Here is a 21,581-nt window from a genome sequence, read left to right as displayed (position 1 = left end):
TATGACATTTCCAAACTACATCGCCAGATGGCACTATTTATGAGGCTGTACTCTAATGCACAGATTCCGGCGTAAAACCTGTGCCAAATCAAGTATAGCTACTAAAGAGATGCTCCGCTGTGGGAAGAGAATAACAACAATAACAAGAGCAGCAGCTACAACAACTTTAATGCACAGGATCCCAATCCTGGTCCTGAAGAGCACATTTTAGTGGTTTTTCAGTTCTAACTCACCCACTTCAACTATTAATTGGGAGCTGGTAGCAGGAAAAACAATAAAATAGACAAAACATTGGACATTCCAGGACCACTTATAGGGAACCTGCACTTTACTGCAATATAAGTGGTGCAGTGGGTGCTCCAGGGTCCCTGATTTCAACCTGCTCTTGAGCTAATGGATATTTCCACATTCTTAAGGTATGCATCAAATGTGTTTGGTGTTTCTAAATCGCCAATGAGTGTGTGAATATACTGTCCTCAATTCAGTGGGTATTCCAGCCAAGCCCAGTGTTCCCATGAATAGGCTCCGGTTCCAAACTACTGTACACTCTATTTATATGTTCAAACAGAACATTATTACATTATTATGTACCAGTATTACGTTATGAATGTCACTAACATTGCTTATCAGTTAGTAAGTTTCCATTGGTTTATATTCAATAGACTTTCAGAGGTACAATATAATTTTAAGAAGTTTTAACAGATATATTCTAATACATAGTTTAACTCACTAAACGTGCAAGAAAAAGAATCACAAAAAACATATTCATGGCAATAAAACCTTTACATACAATCATTACACTTCTAGTTTACCTTGAATAGAAATATCTTTATGGTGTAAAACACACACACACACACACACACACAAAATATGTGCACAATGCATATATGTGAAACTATATATATGTGAATCTAATCACACTAGACATTATTACTTAAGGACAACTCAACTTCATAATCATGTTAAAGCTACAATATCTACTTAATCTATTACTTTTTAAATGAATTTTACTAACTCTGAGCAGAAACAGCAAATTGCAACTTGAAAACCAATGGCATTCATTTTAAAATGTGAATCTTGCTATGGTCATTTGGTTGTCTGGGTGTATTCAAAGTGAGTTTGAAAGTGCGAGGGCAAGTGCATTCATGAAGAGAAGACAATCCTACAGTACAAAATAGGAAATATGACACAGATAAAAACAAAAAAACAAAAACAGACTTATATTCTATGGGTATGAAAAATGCAAGTAAGGAAATACCCAAGAAACATGAACAAGTATCTTAGAAGTTTTCTTTGTAGAAATTAAATCCAAATTTCTCGCACTGAGCCTTGATAACTTTGGCAAGTGCCAGGGAGCCACAGTAGAAAACATGGACCTTGCCTTTCTTTTCCTCAGACACCTTCTGGAACACCTTAGAAAAAAAACAAAATCTTAGTCATCAAATGTAACAAGCAGGTGGATTTAAACTGAACAAATATGAAATGATAAAAAAAAGGAAAACTACATTATCACACGGTAAACATTACAAAGAAATAGGTATTGTGCATCCATATGATTAAACTAGATTTCATGTTTGATGCATCGTAGGTATTAGATACTTTACACCTTTAGAGTATTTTACATTGACAGTTTGTGACGTACCTTGCCCCACTCGGGTCTGCCTGGCTGTGTGCGTGTCCGCAGGCCAGTGATAGAGTCTCTCTTCTCTTTCTTTGCCAACAAGTCTAATGCCATCTGCAGCCCGATAGCCTTCATATCATTCTTACTCAAAGCTGACGTCATGTACATGTGCATCTCCAAAAAACGACCTGAAAACACACACACACACACACACGCAGATCAGGGACACAGTCCTTGTTATTCCTTCATTAGTCATTAATCAGATCCATTTATATAGCTTCATTTTTACTCCCAAGTTTTTTTTTTTGTTTTGTTTTTTTTACAAAGCATGTAAATATAAATGCAGTAATCAACACAAGAGTTAATGAAAATGTCTTAGCATTGTTTATATTCACGAAACAGTTTAGACAACAATGGTATGAAAAAGTGCAACAAGGCAGATATGGTCAAATGAGTATTGGAAGCCTCAAATGAGTCAAAAAGAAGCAAGATGTCTAACAACCTGTGAAGATCTTCCAGACATACCATCAACATAAGTATTGATATTTGTGAATTTGAGATAAACATTTTAGGTTTAGCCTAAATTATTATGTGTAACAACAGAGTGGAAGCACACTTGTATGAACTTGTATGGACTTAGTTCATGAGCAACTGGAGTACAGAGAAAAGTGTCATAATCGTTGTGAAGTAAGCTAAGAGCTGACATGATCAAGAGCTCGATTTAGTAATGAGTCAGACATACATTATACAACCAAGAAATATTCAAGAGCTGGTGGAGGTGTTTCTTGATAAAAGGAGGATTGGGGAACATGTGATATTTCACTAACTTTATCTTTAACAAATAGTGCTGGTTATATGGTGATAACATATCAATATCTTGATAGATTGTCACAATACACAAAATGCTAAGATGTAAATTGTCACAGCAAAATAAAATAATGATGTAGGTATTGATTAAAAAAACCTATTATTGCATTTGCTTTTCTCGCAAAAAATAAAAATCATTGCAGATTAAACAGGATATGCAATTTAATATCCTTTTTGTCTGTCTGAACATTTTTTATTGATCTCTCTCTCTCTCTCTCTCTCTCTCTCACCCTCAGGTTCCTCATCAGCCTGGTCCATCTCCAATTTGGTCAACAAGCTGACAAACCACTCAAAGGACTTTTGGTCTCGGTTTATCCAAATGAAATCCACCTGTAGAAGGTCAGAACTTTAATGTCATCCATGGCTGTGATTACTTTCATTTTAATTTGCTTGCAATTTCATTTCAGTTATGTGTTACCTTCCTCAGCTTCATCTCATTATCTTTGATAGTCTCACACCAGGAGTAGTTGCAGTTTGGGCAGTTCTGCTTCCTCATTCGATAACTGTAGAGCAGAAACAGTAGAAAATAAATACAATGAGTCTATACAGTAATTAGACTTGTAGTATTTTCTCTTCTACTGCAGTCTTTTTATCCATAGGACATTCTGGTTTAAAAGATGAATTGAAAATGCTTGTAGGTTGTAGGATCTCACCGGTACATGATGCTTTGTAAGATGGAAGCAAAGGGTGTGATGCCAATGCCAGCCCCAATCAGCACTGCATGCTCTGAGGCAAAAATCTGCCTGGTTGGTGTGCCATAGGGCCCATCTACATAACACTGTGGTAAATGTCAATCACATGATTTATTTATTTAATTGTTTAATTCATTGAAATAGAGAAAAAAACACAACTGCCTTTATAGGTTGAACCCACTAACATCACATTTGTAAAGTAATGAGACACCTATGGAGTGTCCCCTGTGTTATTTGTCCTTTATTTGTCGTTTTATGGTAAATTTGTATTTTCTAACACTGATTTGTATAACAGTTAAATAATACAATTAAAACCCTCAGTGGGACCATGTAATCATTACTCACCTTGATGTTACAGTATTGATGATTCTCACTTAGTTTAGCAGAGATCTGTGAAGTGGTACAATTTCAGTATCAGAACATCTAAAACAACTACATACAACAGTCTATTTGGGTAGAACATTAAAAAACATGTGGAATAAATACTGAATGAACACTGTATAGAATTTATAAAATAGGTTAGCAGGCGTGGGTGTTGTTTAATAAAACAAAAAATTACCTCTCTGGTACCTGAAGGCCCATCACCCAATTCTACTTGCACTCCGAAGTCTGGGTTTGGTTTCTGAGAATTGGACCGTACTCCGTTCTTGCGATAAGAAGTTAGCTCAATGGCATTATCCTCATTAGATGCTACAGTTTCACCGATGCCCGCAGATTTGAACAGCTCCTCCTGCTTTCAGCATGGGTTTTCAAGAAACAGTTTGTGGCATTGATAACTGTTTCAAGTAAAATGCAGGCAACCAACTAAAGAGCCAAGCAGTATGGTGCCATTTGAATGACTTGCATAGTGAGATAAATATGTGATTAGATTCTAATCACATATTAAAAAAAGTTCACCTGTGCTCACCTGGGTGCTCGCATGGTGTCTTCGGTTCCTCAGGCTGGCTGTAAGTCTCTTGTTGCTGATGGCTTGGCCCTCAGATTGTCGAAAATACTCAAACAGCCGATTTGTCCACTGGCCCATTGAGCGCACGTGGAGCCACATGGTATCTATGAAAATGATATATAAATTATCAGCTCTTCATGTTTATATATAACATATTGAGAGCCATTTTGCAAAGAGTGATCTATGTATGTGTTTAACTTACTGCTTCTTGAACACAGAAAGAACCTTTGTGATGGAGAATCACTGTGAAACAGTGAACTGCTAATATGTATTTGGCTATATACTGTAGATCTAAGCAATGGGCTGTACCTTGTTGCTCTGGTGCACTGCTGATGGTGAATGGGTGCCACTCATACTTGGCTATGACTGGGATGTTGATGTAGACATAGTCACCAGGTTTAAAATGGAAGAACGGTGGCCGCTTAATCACTAGATGTGTTACCTTTAATATCCATTAAAATTAGGAAAGACAAAGGTGTTATATCAAGGCACAAAGCACTGTATGGATAAACAATTCAATACAGTCTATAAATGGTTCCCTGAAATGTCAGGACTATATGTAAAAATATTATATGGCTCACTAAAGATTTAAACACTAACATTGTTGCACTGAGCTACAGAATGCAATCAAGAAATAAGATTTAATATTTAAAAATAACACCCAAAGAACTATATTTACAGTTTGGGTTAGGGATAGCGTTTGTTGCTACCTTAGATGGCAGCAGGTTGACCTCAACAATGTACAGGGTTGCCATGCGAGACACTGCCATGCCAACTATCTTCTCCACAAGGAAGATCACACCAGGTGCCACAAACCACTTCCAGAAATTTGCACAGTGGACTATGAGCAGTGCCCAGACCCAAATATAAGAAAGATGAGACCAGTAGAATACCTATACATACACAAAAAGGACATTTGCAATAAGAGAAAATTTTGTGGTTTGTCAATATTTCAGTATTTGTACCATAAGGCTGTAGATCAAAATAATATTAGAGCATCATACAGTCCAAGACAGTCAACACAGGATGGGTTGCAGCATCAACAGGGGTTACATTAAAAATGATTTAGGGAACTATGGAGCCTATCCCATCAGACTCAAGGCAGGGTACACTCCAGACAGAATGCCAGTCTATCTTAGGGCAAATTCGCACATATACTTACACACACATTCACACACTACAGACAATTTAGAGATGCCAATCAGCCTAGAATGCATGTCTTTGGACTGTGGGAGGAAACCGGAGTACCCAGAGGAAACCATCAAGGCACAGAGAGAGTGTGCAAACTCCATGTGATGTGACCTTGGACTCAAGCAGGGTCCAACTATAAGGTCACCCAAAAGTCATCTGGGATGTAATGCATGCAAAACAAGGTAATCACCAGAGCATGCAATCACTACCCAAAAGACTTGCATTTCAGCTTTCAGTTAAGGCCAAACGAGACCTACGTTCTAAAAGCACTTTTATTCAGGAGCATTTACTGGACTGCTAGGGTTGGAGTTCTCAGTTGGTGTACCCTACTCTTCATTCCAAGGGGTGAAACCCACAAGCACAGCTGACCTGGCTATAGGTGCCAAATCTCTGCATTTGTTTGAGACACTTGGAGCCAATATTCAGTGTAGGTATAGTAAAGTACCTGCAATTCAAGAAGCTTACAATAAAAGCACTTTAAATGTACAAAAAGTAAAGCCTGTGAAAAAAAGGCACTTTAAAAAGGCAAAAATACAATCACCAAGGTAGAACAGATGAGAATAATATATTCACAAATAAAACTAATTCCAGGTTAAATTTAATTCTTTGTTGATCAACACAGCTTATTTCCAGGCATATTTAGGATGATTTATCATTTAATATCATTGTAAACAAGAATTATATTCTTGGTCATTGGAGGAAAACCCAGTAAGGGCCACTTACCTCAAAATGACCACTGCGTCTGACAAATGTGCTGGAACAAACCACCATGAGAAAGATGAGGACCTGCAACACAACGCCAGTGATAGAGGCAGTGCCCTGAACCCATCCAATACCCGGGCGTGTGGTGAACAGGTATTCCCACATCTTATATCCTCTATCTCCTCGCGATAGCAAAACTGCGGGGAAGGTAATAAGAAATGACATACAGTCTACAGGATTTAAAAAAAAAAAAATAAAGTAAATTTACTTTTTAATTTACTTATGATGGGATTATACAAGTTTCAGTGCCAAATGCGAGATGATGCTGCATATTAAAATATACATTAATTTCTACAGATGTTTCTTTAGAGATTGCATCATGAATTCTGATTAAGCCAGCCTTAGTCTTCCTCTTCTCAGTGGTAAACATAAAGGACTCTAATGTTTTATAAATAAATTATAGTTGGTTTATGTGTAGTGAACAACTAATCCAGGTGTAAATATGCATCTACAGAGCATTAATAAGCTATGAAAGAACCTCAAGGAAATGTGATTACCAAAGTTCATGACATGTGCCATTGTGTGCACCAGAGTGAAGATGAAGATGGCATAACCCACTATCTGATGCAGAAGGATGTTCTGGTCCAAAGGTAGGATTTTCACAACCCAGGTGGCACGCAGCCATGTGAGACAACGCCGTAGCATCAGCACCTGCAGGCAATACCAATCTTGCTGTAACATTTATTGAAGTTTTTAAATAATCTGGAACTTAATGAACAACCTCCTGAATGTGTGAGGCTCACCATAATAAAAGTGCAGTTGAGGTTAAGGCATATTCCACACCCTTTCGCCAACATGAACCAGGGTCCACCAGCAGCATGCTGCAGCATAGCTATGATGCAGAGGAGAATGTTGATGAAGGTGTACAGGCAGAGGAAGAACAGCTTTCGGCTGTTGTTGTGCCAGTACGCTCGAGTCAAATAGCGAGGCGTCTTCCTCTTCGTTTGGTCCACATCAGGAGGTTTTAACCAGTTAGCAGCACTATGGTAAATAATGCAAATGATACTATGGTTTAAAAAATAGTTTCCAAAAAACGTACCAACTGACCAAATTTCTCATATTTTAGCAGTTACCTGATGGTGAGGTTCTCCATGACCTCAGGGAAGGTCTCAAGCTCTGCTTTTAGCTCCTCAAATGTAATGGAGCCACTGTTATCTTTATCAGCTGACTCAAATAGAGCCAGTGTCAGATCATCCAGTTTCTCCTCTGGCAGGGAGATGGCGCTTTCCTTTAGGCAGGATTTCAGCACTGTTCGCAACTCATCAGGGTCTATAGAACCACTTCCTATAGAGCCAGGGTTATTTATTTATTTATTTATTTATACAATATTCTACACAGACAGATCCACATGTATTTATATATGTATGTATGTATATATAATTGGATACACATAAAAGATGGATTGTAAGTGTTTAGAGTGTGGACAGATGGATGGTAAAAACTTTCAAATGGTAATTACAAAACACAAGAGCTACTCAACTCACACCAACATGTATATTATATGTAAGTGCATTATCATGAAGAATAATCTGTTGTCTGATTCCTGTATTGTAACTGACCGTCCACATCATAGACCTGGAAAAGAAATCGCAGCTTGTCTGTCTCGCTGCCATGAATGAGGAGGTCCAGAGCCTTCAGCAGCTCATCGAGGCTAATAGAGCCACTGCCATCTGAATCAAATAGTGCAAAGAACCTCTCTGCAAAAAAAGACTGCCAAGGCAATGGCCAAAAGAAAGAAATCAGTATTGTTTTGTTTTAAGTACATGGAAGCTGAGATAAACAGAACTCTATGCTTGCTCAGTTTAGAGTAAGTGAGGTCGATTTATGGACACATATTTTCAGGTCATATAACAATAAAATAGAAACAAACAAACAAACAAAAATTCCCAGATTATTAATTTCCTCAAGATCTGAGATTGAGAGACCTCTAAACACAATGTTAAACCACATTATGTGTATTGATCAGCCATAACATTAAAACCACTGATACATGACGTGAATAGCATTGATGCCATCTCATTACAATGGCAACTGTCAAGGGGTGGGAAAAACGAGCATGTGACAAACGACTTTGACAAGGGCTAAACTGTGATGGCTAAACTGTGATGACTGGGCCAGAGCATCTCCAAAACAACAGGTCCTGTGACAAAATTGTCTAGATATTGTTTGAGGAACATGACAAAGAGTTCAAAGTGTTGACTTGGCCTCCACATTCCCCAAATCTCAACCTGATTGGGCATTTGTGGGATGTGCTTGACAAACAAATCTGATCCATGGAGACCTCACCTCACAGCTTACAGGACTTAAAGATCTAATGTCTTGGTGTCAGATACCACAGCACACCTTCAGAGGTCTTGTGAGGTCTATGTCTTGACAGGTTCTCTGTTCTAAATTGTCTTCTCTCTATTCTAGTGGTATACCATGTTGTTCCGCATTTTAGCATTAATCACTGGCTTAATTTTTTCTTGTGAGTTACTTATACTAGATACTTATAGTAGATTTCTTGTGAGAGGATGAATATACAGTATTAACTAAAAATATACAGTGCTTTAGGAGTTTGAAAGGCAATAAGAAAATGTACCATGTCTATAACTATAACGTCATGCCTACACACAAATATAAATCATCCTTAAGCAAATATTATAAGCTGTAGATGTAGGCAACCGTAGCTCTAAACCCTACACATATTTCCCTGTATTGAGGACAATTTAATATAGTTCATTTCAAAAGTAGCTGTAGTGGCATGAATATATTGCCCATTCTCACAAAATTCTCACAGAATTCTACAATTATTCTATTAGTCAATATGAAAACAGCTCACCTAAAATATATATTCAAATGAAATATAATAATGAATATTGTTCATGGATTTTTCTTACCTTACATATAATTTTTCTGTTATATTTCTGTTATAAATCTAGCTGGTTTACTATTTCAAGTGCTGTATTATCTTAGATAAAGCTGTAGCCCAGTGTGCATACAATTTCTTTTTCTTTTTTTTTTTTATAACACAGAGGCTGTGAATCTTCTATAAATTTTGTCCATGAACCATGAAGAAACAATCGATCAATCGACTGACCACTTGCTGCTGATCACTTGTATGCTACTGATCACTTACAACAATTCTTAGCACACAGATCATCAGCTCTCACCTCTTTCACTTTAAGAGCTGTTTTAAACTCATCCAAGTCAATCTCCTTGTCTTCACCTGCAATAGTCTCAAACTGCTTTGTGACCCATTCAAGCCAACGCGTGTCCTCATCCACACTCATTCCTGTTATGTGAACAAGATTTTACTTAGGATTTACACAATGTGGTGGAGAACAATACTGTGGGATTCATTTATATAGTTATGCATTTCAATACCTGCTGAACACAAAACACATAAACACAAAAACTTGATATTGTTCAATAAGCCATTTCTTTGATAATTTGAATTCCGTGGTTTTGATGCAAGATGAACTATGAACAGAGTAGATTAATGGCATTTCATTAAAATAGAAACTAAATAAAAATGTTAAAACAATTACAGTGCACATTTGAGATCGAAGTATAAAAAGAAAAACAACAAAAAAATCTATAGAATGTTTCTGTTGGAAACTTACTTGATTGTGTATTTTCCAATATCTTTATGAAGTAATGTTTTTTTCAGCAAAGCAAACAACAAACCCAAACCGTTATATTTCTTAAAATAACCGTCCGTTTCTTGTGTTCTTTCCTTTAGGGAGAAATTAAAATGAGGAGGGAGGGGCTGTTGTGCTGATCAGTGTCCCTAATAGGAACAGAGCAGCTGTGTCTGACATGCCGTCTCTGCGGTGTGTATCACTATAGCAGACCCCCTTTCTTTTACACTGTGCACAACATCCCTGCTAATTATAGGAGCCAGAAACACCAAATAAATGAACATCTTTTCACATTTTATATCAAATAAACCAAACCTGAGATTTAAAAATAAAACATATCTAATGTCCAAACCTTCAAAAATTAGTGAGCTTGTTTTATTAAAACTTCCTGACAGACAATCCCTGATGTGTGTTCTTAATAACAAGGGAGAAAATGCCTCAGTAGAACATCTGGAGAAACAGATGTTGGTCCAGCAGCTTCAGCCAGCAAATACAGGACATTTTAGGCACCACACTCAGATTAAAAATATGTTTTTTTCAAATCTGTTATAAGCGTCCCCTTTCTGCAAATAGACAATTCACATCTTTGAATTGGAACCATCACTGCTACTCACTCATGTTTCTGTGTTCCTTTCAGCTTGCGTCTGCATGATTACTGAACATGCCTTTCAGACTATTTGAAATATTACTTTTAATTAAACTTTTTTCTGTTTTCAGAGCTTACACAATTTCACTGTGTTTTTTTTCATGAGGTCAAATATTCGCAGTGATGATAAGCAAAGTATTTCATACACAGAGACACAATGCTTGTAGAATGAGTGTATTGTTTACAGTTGAGACCTACAGTTGTACCCAGAACAATCAGTTATACGCTGCACATTTGTACATAAACACCTTTATAAGCATTGTGTAAATAATGATGGCCTATGTCGTGTTTATTCTCAGTGTGTAGCATCTCTGTCACTCCAGTCGCACTCGTTTCTGCGGAGATGGTGGTGACTCCAGAGAGAATGCAGTCGGGGAAGAAGGACGTGATTCGGGGAAGTGCTCTGTGCAGTACTTCTCAATGTATGGCTTAGCGACGTTCCAAACCTGGGGGAAGAAAATGACAAAAGCAACAAACACCATAACACAAATGTTTTGTTATGAAAGGGAACAAATTTCTACTTATATACTTTAGACTAAATACAAGATTAGTAAACCTGTTTATGGATATTTTTGATCATTTGAAATAATCTTAAATAGTCTTATAAAGCAAAAATAAAGTTTTAGAGGTTCTGCCAATAGAATAAGAAAATCTCTCCACTCTTATAGTAGGAAATGCGAGATAAATATGACTATATTCAAAAGTTTTTCACAAGCTGCGGTATCATGTTTTGTATTTTGGGACCTGTTATTCTCATTAATGTGAATAGTTATGAAGGTGAAAAGCATACACTGGTTCAGGATACATGTAAAGAGTTATCTCAGTGTCTTATAGTGTGGTATATCATGAGAACCTAACATTCTTTTGTGGTATAGAGAAAAAGATCCTAAGCTATAGTCCTATAATCTTAGTAATTATAAGATTCAAAACAGCATAGAATGAGACTTACTTTCTGTTCTATGAGAAGACGATGGGCAGTCTCAATGTCTGCAGCCATAAACCTGTCTTTTATCCAGGGCCTGTGCATTAGAAGAGTAAGGCAAAAAAAAAAAAAAAAATAGGTAAAATTACACAATGAGCTACTTTGTTGTTTCTAAAGGCAGTGTGTTTTGGACAGTGCAGCTTAACTTACTTCACAAAAGAGCGAACAAGGTCATACACTTTCTCCAAAGGCGTTGTGGTGTGGAGTGGCCGAAGGAACTCAATACCCTGACAAGCTGCTAACATTTCAATAGCCAGCACTGTGGAAACACACCCAGCACAGGAACAGTCAGAAATACACATTATTAAACTGCTGAAAAAACAACTTTGGACCAGCAACATGGTGTCCAAAATCATGGTCAAGCTATAAAACCATCTTGTGTTTGTTAGTTGAATTATATTATTGCTCTAACTTTAGAATCTCAATTTGGAAACACAGGCTGCGTCTCAGTCAACTCTAGTTCAGTAGTCATTACGCTGATCAGGAAGTCAGACATTTTACTATTAACTGCACAATCCTTATTGCTCACTATGTTTCTTTACTGGAAATGATTATCATTGTTGTAGCTTTGAAATGACTACTTACATTTGTAAGTATATATATATATATATATATATATATATATATATGGCAAATAAAGTTAAAGTTAAAAATCACAAATGTAAGTAATCATGTTAAAGTCTAATGACTTTTGTTTTTAATGTTTAAAAAAACCTCTATCTAGCATACAATCCTGCTTGAAGAACCATGACTAAAATGCATGTGATTAAGCTAACAAATGAATATAACATATAAAACTTAAATATTTCATATGTTCGGGTTCTTATAGTGCTTGATGAGGAAACTGAGTTATCAGTGTCCCAATATGTAGTAAGCCAAAGTCCTTACCAGTGTCTGAAACCGTTACATACTGATTCACTTATCCACTAAGTCTAGGTGGCTAGAGAGCTGACTATAAACTATATCTTTGATAAGAAGTCTCCATTTCTGTTTATACCTTGCTCCACATGTTCGATCACTCTTAGAGCTTTCCTGGCAGCCCATCCTCCCATGGACACGTGATCTTCAGTGGCTGCACTGGTGGATAGAGAGTCCACTGAGGAGGGGTGGCACAGCACCTTATTTTCAGAAACTGCACACAAAAAGGGCCTTCAGCATGCAATCACATGATAAGTTTTTACTGACTGCTTAAACACATTCTCTGGCTTGACTTGATTGAGCCTAAGCGCACTGTTATATATTAGAGACATTATGTGTTTGACTGTTGGAGTTCATGGTGTGAGGTGTGTGAGGTGGACAGTGGATGACTGACCGAGTGCTGCTGCAGTGCAGTGTGCAATCATAAAGCCTGAGTTCAGTCCTCCTTCATTAACTAGGAACGCAGGTAGCTCACTGAGAGACGGGTTACAGAGACGCTCGATACGCCTCTCGCTGATGGATGCCAATTCATGAACTCCTATACACAAATAATCTAGTGCCTACAAGAAAGGTATATGAGAAAGCAAGTGAAAAAATCAGCCATTTATTAATTCTCGTATATTCACAGACCTTAATAATGTAACGTGTACAGATGATACCTTTGCTGGATATTCTCCATGGAAGTTTCCTCCTGAAATGGTCTCTCCCCTTTCAGCAAAGACCATCTGATTCATTTATCAGGGTTAAACAGATGCCAGTTTTAGAGGAACTTTAAAAAAAAGTTAATAGTACAGGTAATTGTGACATGACAATTCTTATATGCATAAAGGATACAGGATTATCTGTAGCACTGTTAATTTCTGTATTTATGATATTTTTCACAAAAGCAATCGTGTCGTTGACGATGCCATGGACCTGCAAAACAAAAAATGAGGGTATTGATCATGATGAGAGAACACCATGTATAGTAAATGATCACAGGCATTTCAAGCAGGCTCTCCACCCTTAAGGCTGAGAGCTTACCTGGGGACAGCAACGCATGGTGTAGGCATCCTGGACACGGTCACAAAACCTATGGCTTTCTATGAATGCAAACATATAGTTAGCTAGAAATGATTAGTTTATGTTAGCTGTGTACATATTATGCTAGGCTTTTTTAAACATTTTACCTGCAATCTCAGAAGGGTGGTGATCAGAGTCCAGAAGCGCACGGAAACGCAAGGCCACCTCTTTCTGTCCTGGGTGGGGACGCAGCTCATGGATGTCTGCAAGAGGTTTGGTGTGTATGCGTATGGAGTTTTGTTGTAACAGGTGCTGAAACAGGTCATATTTTAAGGAGAAGTTTCACTGAATTTCTCCATTTATCCATCACTAAAACTCACTATGCAACGAGCTCTCTGTTGCTACTATGACCTGGCAAGACACAAACTTTTTTCAGGTATCGATTATGTACCATAATCCATAATACCATGTGTCATCCAGAATTATTGGAACCCTTCATAAAAGTGACCAATAATATAAATAATAAAAAATTAATTAAAACTATTTAAATAAAAAATTGTAATAAATAAATAATTTTGTAATAAATATTTATTTATTTATATTTATTTACAGAATTAGAATAAAATTAAATGCAATTAAAATAAAACAAATTAAATAATGAAAACAAATTGGCATCCTTGAAAATTTAATATTTTTTTGCCCTCAAGTCTTGTTGTTGTTGTTGTGGTGGTGGTGGTGATGGTTGTTGTAATTTTGATAGATTTAGCAGTAGGATAGATTTCCTACATCTACAAACACTTCATTCATCTTCAGCTTTCTGCTTAGTACCAAAACATTTTAGCAGATAACCAGTTTGCTTCAGTCAGGAGGTTAAAGTTTAACTATAGATTTACCCCACACATACATTCAGTTCAAAACACATTAATGGTTAACACAAATATTAATATTTTAATGACAATCTCAGCCACAGGATATGAACCTGTGGTCTGAACCTGATGAGGATAGCCATATGTCCATGATGAGGATATCCATATGTGTGAACCTAAGAATCCTGTCCAGTGAGCTCAAAATATCAAATTAGTTTTCATATATATTTTTATGAAGGGTGCCAATAATTTGCTTTATATTAGCATATAGATAGCAGACAACTCTATATAGATGTTATCCATGTATGTGATTCTACACTCTTTTTCAGAAGTGTTTGTGTCAGTGCAGTCTTTATATGCACCAAAAGAGACTCATATAACTGGTAAGTTCTATAAACTTGAAGAAAATACTTCTGACTGTATTTCCCTGAATATTCAAATGTTATAAAATATAATATATTTTATATGAAGCATAATGGAGAGTATTTTCTCACCACTGTCAAACGCTTTCGTGGTTCCCTTTAGGACCTCCAGGGTGAGCGCAGCAATGATATCAGCCTGTCTGGCAATGGACTCTGCCCTTTCTACAGCCTCTGCACCTAGTGAAGTGATCATCTGTGTCCCATTAATCAGAGCCAGACCCTGCATATCAGGACATGTAGAATGTTAAAGCAATTGTATCATCCTCAACACAAACCATTTTAAATCACAGAAACACCTTCTTTCCAGCTTTGTTCATATTGATTAGAATAAAACACAACCTGCTAAAATCATCAGCAGTTCAACAATTCAGCAGTTAAGCAGTATTTTGTATGGATTTTATGTTTCTATGTCATCCTCCCCAAAGCTAGCCTTTTCTATAATCTCAGGGTGTTACAAAACTTGGCTTCAGATGGGTCAAGGGCACATTTTCTAGCTGAGGCCATCACCACTGTGTCAACACAAAGACAGATAAACATGGTTAAAGCCTGACAGAAATGATTAGAGTAATACCTCTTTTGGTTTCAGTGATATAGGCTTTAGCCCGTGTGCTTCCAAAACCTGTGTGCAATGCAAAGGTCAGACTTAAAAGGATTGCTGTGTGGGAAAGCAAATATATTTCATAATGCTTTCATCATTAAGCTTTGTAAACACAGGGACACTGCATGGACAATGTCGGAGTACTAGGATCGTACATATTTTGCATCGGCCCATCCACTCTTAGGTGACCACATTTTTCCTTCTCCCATTAACCCCAGAGCTAAGTGTGAGAGCGGAGCAAGGTCTCCACTGGCACCCACTGTTCCCTTCTCAGGAACGAAAGACAAACAGGACGCTGAGGAAACAAGAGGAAATAGCATAATAACAAAGATGCCTTTAACTGGTCCTGTGTGTTTTTGTGTTTCTTGGCAGAAAAGAACAAATCAGTATCAGTGAGCACTTTCCAAGTATAACAGTACTAAAAGCTTTTATGTACCATTGAATGCCTGTATCATACTGTGCAGGGTTTCCAGAGAAACCCCACTGTGTCCTTTAGCCAGGATATTTATTCTGAGGGCCAACAGCATGCGAGTCCTCTCCGGGCTCAGAGGGCTACCCACACCTACACACACACACACAATCCATTCAACTCAATTCATTTGAAAATATAATAAATGGTCAATATTTAGATACTGAAAATCACCTTACCTGCAGAGTGTGAGCGAATAAGATTCTCTTGCAGTTCCCTATTAAAAATATATTTTAAAATATTTTTTCTTTTCATTTAAATCTTTTGGGCTGAAATTTATACCCATTTACTCCAACAATCAAAAGTGTGATTATACTTGAGTTTGCTGATTGGGATGACGGTCCGAGCGAACTTCCCAAATCCTGTGGTGATTCCATACACAACTGGAGAGTACAGCAAAAAAAAATCAGATATTAATTCATTACAGGTACCAAATTTTAAAATGTTTAGGAACTTTTTAATGTTAAAGCAGTCTTTTATATTATGAGTGCTACAGTATAGGAGATGTAGTTCAGTTCAGTTCAGACACAAACAGATCAAACATCAAAGGCTCTGAAGCATAACCTGCTTACCTTTTTTTTCTTTCACTATGGTGTCCAGAAGTTCTCTGGACTGCTCGACTTTTCTCTCAGCCTCAGGGGTCAACTGATTACAACAACAACAACAACAACAACAACAACCAATATTTATCCCTAGGCATGCTTTGTTTCAATTTCTGGAGCCGTTTAGAAGTGGGTTAGAGGTTTTAGTATAGTGTTGTAAATAATAGTACTACATTTAATATTACTGTATTGTGTCTATTGTGAATAATACAGTAAATTTATTGCAAATGAGACACTGATGAATGACAGTCAAGCGAAATTCCTATACCTTAATCTTGTAACGGCCTCTTCCTAGGTTGACTAGATCAGTAGAATTGAGACTGTTGCCATCTAGGAAAAGGTACTGTACACAGATAAACTCATCACTCAGGAGATTTTGAAAATGATGATAATTTAATGTCTTTCTGATCAGTAGTCAAAACACAAGTCAGGTCTCTTTATAGAGATTTGAAATATCCCATCAGCATTCGTAATGAGAAACTTATCTAAAATTTCATTCTTTAAAAAAAATTACAACCTTTTTGTCAGCTCTGTTAGGAAAGAAACTATCTCACCTCCTCTGGCTCTCTGTAGGCTCTTGTTCTGGTTATGCTTGTTAAGGTGGGCAACTCTTCAAATATTTCTAAATAAACTTACCGGACACATAGATTAGAGTTTACAGTGATAATGCTCTGAATCTATGTATTGTATTAAGCGCAAGGAGAACACAAATAGTGACACCACAATATATTGTTTTGTAAGGATACAGATATGACATTCCAGGCTGGCTAGGAATAAAATCAGAAGACATGGTGTCTCCTTTTATTTCTAGACAAAACAAAAGACACGTCACTGAAAAAATGATCAGTTATTAGGTTTTATTACAGCAACCTGAAGAACTGTGTTAAAAAAAAAAAAGTAGAATGTGCTGAACATTACCAAGCTCAACAAAGTCATTGTCTTCCAAGACGTCATCTATCGTATCATCAGCATCCAGCAGTCCTTGGCCCTGGCACCTCCTGGCCACAAAACAGACATCTTTGACGTGAGGGAAGCCTCCATTATCAGGCTTGTTTTTAACATATCGCTTGAGAGCCTCCACTCCTAACCACTGTATAGAGCAGGATGTATCCTTACAGGGCACGGTCAGCCACTCATCTCGTACATGCACAGTAAATCGGGGCATTGTACCACTTTGGTCTACCAGGTTTAATGTCTACTCAGGTTTTGTACTGAGGGAAAATAAGTGAGGGACCACATTTGGTGGAAGCCACCAGGTGAAACAGACCAATCAAATGGCATCTAATGAACCCCTCCTCATTGCAGGGCGGTTGAACCCGAGGTTGTGTTTGAGCAAGTTATCTCTAGCCTTGTCAGATTTATCAACAGACACACACACACACACACACATTACCTAAACCTTAGTAAACATTGTTTATTTGAACGAAATCAGCATATTATTAACAAAATAAAGATATATAAATAAAATAAAAAAAGAAAACATCATTTTGAAAATGATGACAACACAAAGAAATGTCTATACATACATACATACATACATACATACATACATACATACATACATAGAGTACAATCCAAAACTATTGGAACAGCAAGGCCAATTTATTTGTTGTTGCGTTAGACATTTGGGTTTGAGATGAAAAGTTGAAATAAATTCCATGGCACATTTTGTATCAGATTTTGTACCCAAGCAATATAGTAAGTTATAATTTTTTGCTAAGTGTGTTGGTGGCACTCAAGAGAGAAGAATTTTTTCATGATTTATAATCACATTCTCCGGTGTCTCTCTTTTGAGTCTGGTTCCTCTCTGGCTTTCTTTAATTCTTCATGTCATCTCAGGGAGTTTTTCTTGCCACCGTTGCCTCTGGTTTGTTCATTTGGGATAAACATAAATTTAAATTCCAAACTGTATAACTTATATTCTGATTTTTTTTCTATTCCTGTAAAGCTTTGTTGCAACTATACCCATTGTTAAAAGAGCTATACAAAAAAAAATTTTAATTGAATTGAATTGTTTGAGAAAGGGTGACTACGAGTTCCCTGTCCACTATTGTTATATAGTTGGTGTGATCCTCACCAAACAATATAAAATTACTTTCCCCCCATGAGCTGTGAGGTGGCAGAGCTACTTGCTGTGCGGCTGTGTTACCGCATATCACCTTATAACAAATCTAGCAACATAAAGCATACCTTTGTATCTTTTAATGAAATACTCCATAAACTAAACTCCCAGTGTTGTTATTGCCATGATGGCCTACCCTCAACAGACAAAAGTCTCGTGCTCCTCCCATGACTGATCTCCTGAATTCCTACTGGCAGTCAGTCCCCAGTAACAAACTCCACCTTACATCAGAGCTTGCTTGTATTCCTGTGTGATTCCCTTCTGTAGCTTGGACACAGGTTTAAAAATGTCTTGGATGCGCCCTGCCTTGCTCACCTGTCTGGCTTTGCTGTTCATCCTCACCTGTGAGTATGATGGACAGGTGACCGAGAATGTTTTTTAACGTACACTTTGTATTGGTTTTTTTTTAATGTTCTGGATATTAGAGGTTTGGATTTAAAAAAAAAAAACAGCAGCAGTGGTATGATCGTAGAAAAATTAGTTTGTCATATGAGACTGAATTGAGAACACTTACTTGTGACATTCTTTCCAGTGTTTTACGAGGTTGACACTGCAAACGCACCTGATGGCAAAGCGCATAAGAAAGCAGCAGGCCTACAAGGTGAAAAAAAGTATCACCTCTATCAGACACTAATGATTATTCAGAACAGAACGGCTAATATGGGGATTTGTAGAGTATGTCCTCGGAATAACGGTTCATTCATTGCCACCTGGATGAAATGTGTCACTTGTGTTCCTCATTACTGTGTGTATTAAGGTGGGCTAAGAAGGATTTTTATGGAAGAGAGAGACGCCACCAACTTTTTCAAGCGCCGTGGCAGAAGGGCCGTGAAATCACAAGATGAGCTCAATGGTGAGTTTATGGAATGTATCTTCAGACAATCTTTCTGCTGCAGTTGATTGTTGAATAAGATTATGTATAAGTCAGTTGTTATGGATGATATTTCTCATGGTGGAAGCAGTACTGTAACTGTAAACAGCAATGAGAAAATAATCTTTACAAGTATCTTACAAAGTGTGTATCAAGGTGTTACATAAAAATTTTTGAGTGGTATAAAGATAAAAATTCTACACTTTTTACAGATATATTTGACAAATATGGTTGTGAAGATGTGCAATACTACATTCAGGTCTATTTAGATCAGCAGATCCTTAGCTGAATATAATTTCCAAAGAGATACATGAATCTGAATACTTTTTCAAGGGATGATTTTTTTAATAATACTAGAAAACAGATGTAATTGTCTCAGAAGAAGGAGACGTTATAGGTACCCCAGGTGCTGGTGTGGTTGCAGTCAGTTGAGGAATGCAGCCCGGTGTGGAGGAGTCACAGGTCTTCATGGAGAAGGCAGCGTATTCATAATCAAATCCAGTTTTGGGGCGTTAATAAATAGTAAAACTTGACTACAGTTTTTGGCAGTCACAGCGATGTGTTTCAGAATCATGTCCTGAGAGCAAAGCATTCAAGCACAAGATGAAGATTGAAATGTGAAATAAATGAAACTCCAGTGTTGTGACCGAATATATCAGAGGTTATGCAATGTAAAAATTCAGGAAAACATGCCTTTGTTTCAGCAAGACTTGGGCCTTGAAATGTGATGCATTTTTTGTATTTCTGTATAGTGTAGCTGTATGAATTGTTGTGTATGTGCTCAGTATGTTAGATCTAATGTGATGTCTGTGAGCTGTTATTCCTTCTGCTTGAGGAGAACAAAGTAAAAATCAGGAACTGAATGTAAAGGATAACGATAGCCCAAAACACTGATTAATGTACAGATTAATTATCCAAGCAACTCTGTTTTTAATTAAAATAGATCTGGATTTCATCAGAACCCTGGCATCATATTTAAAAATATGTATATTTTTTGGCCTTTAGTTGAGCAGCAACAGAGACTGGCAGCTGATGAAAGGAAGAGAGAATATCATGAGGAGCAGAGGAATGAGTTTGAAAATTATGCAGAGGAAGAGCATAATGGTGAATATGGCAACCTCTCCTAAATCTGTCTGTCTATCTGCAGTATCTGTATGTTTATTGGACTGTCTGCCTATCTATATTCAGTATCTGTCTGTCTGACTGTCTGTCTGTCTGTTTATATGCAGTATCTGTCTGCCTGTCTATATGCAGTATCTCTACAGTTTTTCTCAAGTCATCCTCATTTTCTTCACAGAGCAGGATGAGAGAACTCAGGAGAGTACGGAGCAGTGGAGAGAGTTCCACCATGACGGCCTTGATCCTTCTTACGAGTACAACCGTCACACTGTTTAAAGCTGTCCAAGAGACTTTTTAGTCTTTCCTGGGAACAGAAAAATATTCTTAATGCCAAATATGTAAAAACATCATCACCAGCATGGGCTGTAGATTCAGGTCCAGTTTAGCAGGACTTCAATGAAAACACACAGTGTGAGGTTCTCATCCATCTGTTGGACAAAATCTCAGTGGTCCACTTTAAAGCAGTCGTTACATACGGTATGGGTGAAGGTAGAAGAAGTAGACAAAAGGTTATAGCATCACCTAAATGCTTATAAAAGGCCTGAAAACACCTATGATTATAAACAGCCTGATTTAGTATTTGAGATGTGCAGCAATTTTTAGCTTAAACCAGATGTGTGACTGGACATTATTTATTCCAAATGTCTTCACATACATAGCTAAAACTACTATATTTTTACCTTATTTTTAGATATATTTGAAACGATTTCTGCAATGCATTGGGTTATGCATGCTGTCTGATGATCAACTGGATTGTTGCCATGATTTATCATCAGTCCATTGACAGCATATTAATCTCTTATTAAACATGTGACAATGATAATATTCAAAAATAGTTATTTATATTCGTTTAATTATATTCATTTTAGGAACAGCTGCAAATATTCAGTTGTACTCACATTCCACAGCAATCTCATACATAAATGATATTTTCTCTTGTACATGGGATCATATATAAAACAATATGAACGTGACATTATGGTGAAGTAATCTTGACTCTTTCCAGTGTAATGATCTACATCATTTAAATAAATACCAATAGCAATATCAGATTCTAAGGCCTGTGGGCGATGAAAAACAGGGGGATATGGGGAGGAAAAACAGGAAGAAAAACAGGGCCTCAGCATGAGACTGAGAGAAGCTGCACCTAGCTGCTAAATTCAAAGCCCTTCTATGAAGACTGTGAAGAAATCCTGAGTCAAGTATGTGCTATCTTTCACTATTTTTCATCTTTCACATCATACTTAGCTGCAGAAAGTTGC

The 21,581-nt window shown here is 37.1% G+C and overlaps 3 protein-coding genes across 4 annotated transcripts; 1 reads left to right on the top strand and 2 right to left on the bottom strand.

Moving 5' to 3' along the window:
* Nucleotides 1–90: 90 nt before the first annotated feature.
* On the bottom strand, nt 91–9,816 carry nox5 (NADPH oxidase, EF-hand calcium binding domain 5). 2 transcript variants are annotated; one of them, XM_058407361.1, is made up of 17 exons: nt 9,685–9,816; nt 9,232–9,353; nt 7,639–7,789; nt 7,153–7,363; nt 6,823–7,060; nt 6,577–6,730; nt 6,041–6,216; nt 4,837–5,019; nt 4,436–4,568; nt 4,088–4,230; nt 3,740–3,913; nt 3,526–3,570; nt 3,142–3,266; nt 2,907–2,991; nt 2,719–2,818; nt 1,643–1,809; nt 91–1,412 (listed from the first exon to the last, which is right to left on the bottom strand). In XM_058407361.1, the coding sequence occupies exons 2-17, from the start codon at nt 9,349–9,351 to the stop codon at nt 1,281–1,283; spliced, it is 2,337 nt and encodes a 778-aa protein (XP_058263344.1). In that variant the 5' UTR covers nt 9,352–9,353; nt 9,685–9,816; the 3' UTR covers nt 91–1,280. The 2 variants fall into 2 exon arrangements, with proteins under 2 accessions (XP_058263344.1, XP_058263345.1); XM_058407362.1 differs by having other exon boundaries at nt 93–1,412; nt 3,740–3,910.
* A 713-nt stretch (nt 9,817–10,529) lies between these two features.
* Nucleotides 10,530–17,399, bottom strand: hal (histidine ammonia-lyase). The gene is made up of 20 exons (XM_058407363.1): nt 17,126–17,399; nt 16,954–17,014; nt 16,762–16,789; nt 16,476–16,550; nt 16,178–16,250; nt 15,922–15,988; nt 15,785–15,822; nt 15,573–15,698; nt 15,292–15,431; nt 15,110–15,157; nt 14,611–14,758; nt 13,418–13,513; nt 13,272–13,330; nt 13,083–13,163; nt 12,908–12,973; nt 12,643–12,808; nt 12,328–12,462; nt 11,481–11,589; nt 11,298–11,367; nt 10,530–10,794 (listed from the first exon to the last, which is right to left on the bottom strand). Exons 1-20 carry the CDS (start codon nt 17,370–17,372, stop codon nt 10,663–10,665), a joined length of 1,965 nt encoding a protein of 654 aa, XP_058263346.1. The 5' UTR covers nt 17,373–17,399; the 3' UTR covers nt 10,530–10,662.
* Nucleotides 17,400–18,540: 1,141 nt separating this feature from the next.
* ucmab (upper zone of growth plate and cartilage matrix associated b) lies at nt 18,541–21,524 on the top strand. Its single transcript, XM_058408053.1, has 5 exons — nt 18,541–18,673; nt 18,862–18,930; nt 19,087–19,182; nt 20,206–20,304; nt 20,498–21,524. The coding sequence occupies exons 1-5, from the start codon at nt 18,616–18,618 to the stop codon at nt 20,593–20,595; spliced, it is 420 nt and encodes a 139-aa protein (XP_058264036.1). The 5' UTR covers nt 18,541–18,615; the 3' UTR covers nt 20,596–21,524.
* Nucleotides 21,525–21,581: the final 57 nt, after the last annotated feature.

This window comes from Hemibagrus wyckioides, linkage group LG14 (genome assembly GCF_019097595.1).
Source record: "Hemibagrus wyckioides isolate EC202008001 linkage group LG14, SWU_Hwy_1.0, whole genome shotgun sequence".
NCBI classification, from domain to species: Eukaryota; Metazoa; Chordata; class Actinopteri; order Siluriformes; family Bagridae; genus Hemibagrus; species Hemibagrus wyckioides.
The sequence above is the reverse complement of the archived record's forward strand: the minus strand, read 5'-3'. Positions and strand labels throughout refer to the sequence as shown.

Coding starts and splice junctions, on each gene's coding strand:
- nox5 (XM_058407361.1), bottom strand. CDS start 9,351: ATGAGTGTGGATGAGGACACGCGTTGGCTTGAATGGGTCACAAAGCAG. Junction 6,731..6,822: donor TCAACTGCACTTTTATTATG/GTGAGCCTCACA, acceptor TATTGCCTGCAG/GTGCTGATGCTACGGCGTTG. Junction 1,810..2,718: donor GGCTGATGAGGAACCTGAGG/GTGAGAGAGAGA, acceptor GTGTGTTTTCAG/GTCGTTTTTTGGAGATGCAC.
- hal (XM_058407363.1), bottom strand. CDS start 17,372: ATGCCCCGATTTACTGTGCATGTACGAGATGAGTGGCTGACCGTGCCC. Junction 13,331..13,417: donor CCACCCTTCTGAGATTGCAG/GTAAAATGTTTA, acceptor TTGCATTCATAG/AAAGCCATAGGTTTTGTGAC. Junction 13,164..13,271: donor CCATGCGTTGCTGTCCCCAG/GTAAGCTCTCAG, acceptor TTTGTTTTGCAG/GTCCATGGCATCGTCAACGA.
- ucmab (XM_058408053.1), top strand. CDS start 18,616: ATGTCTTGGATGCGCCCTGCCTTGCTCACCTGTCTGGCTTTGCTGTTC. Junction 19,183..20,205: donor ATCACAAGATGAGCTCAATG/GTGAGTTTATGG, acceptor TTTGGCCTTTAG/TTGAGCAGCAACAGAGACTG. Junction 20,305..20,497: donor TGCAGAGGAAGAGCATAATG/GTGAATATGGCA, acceptor TTTTCTTCACAG/AGCAGGATGAGAGAACTCAG.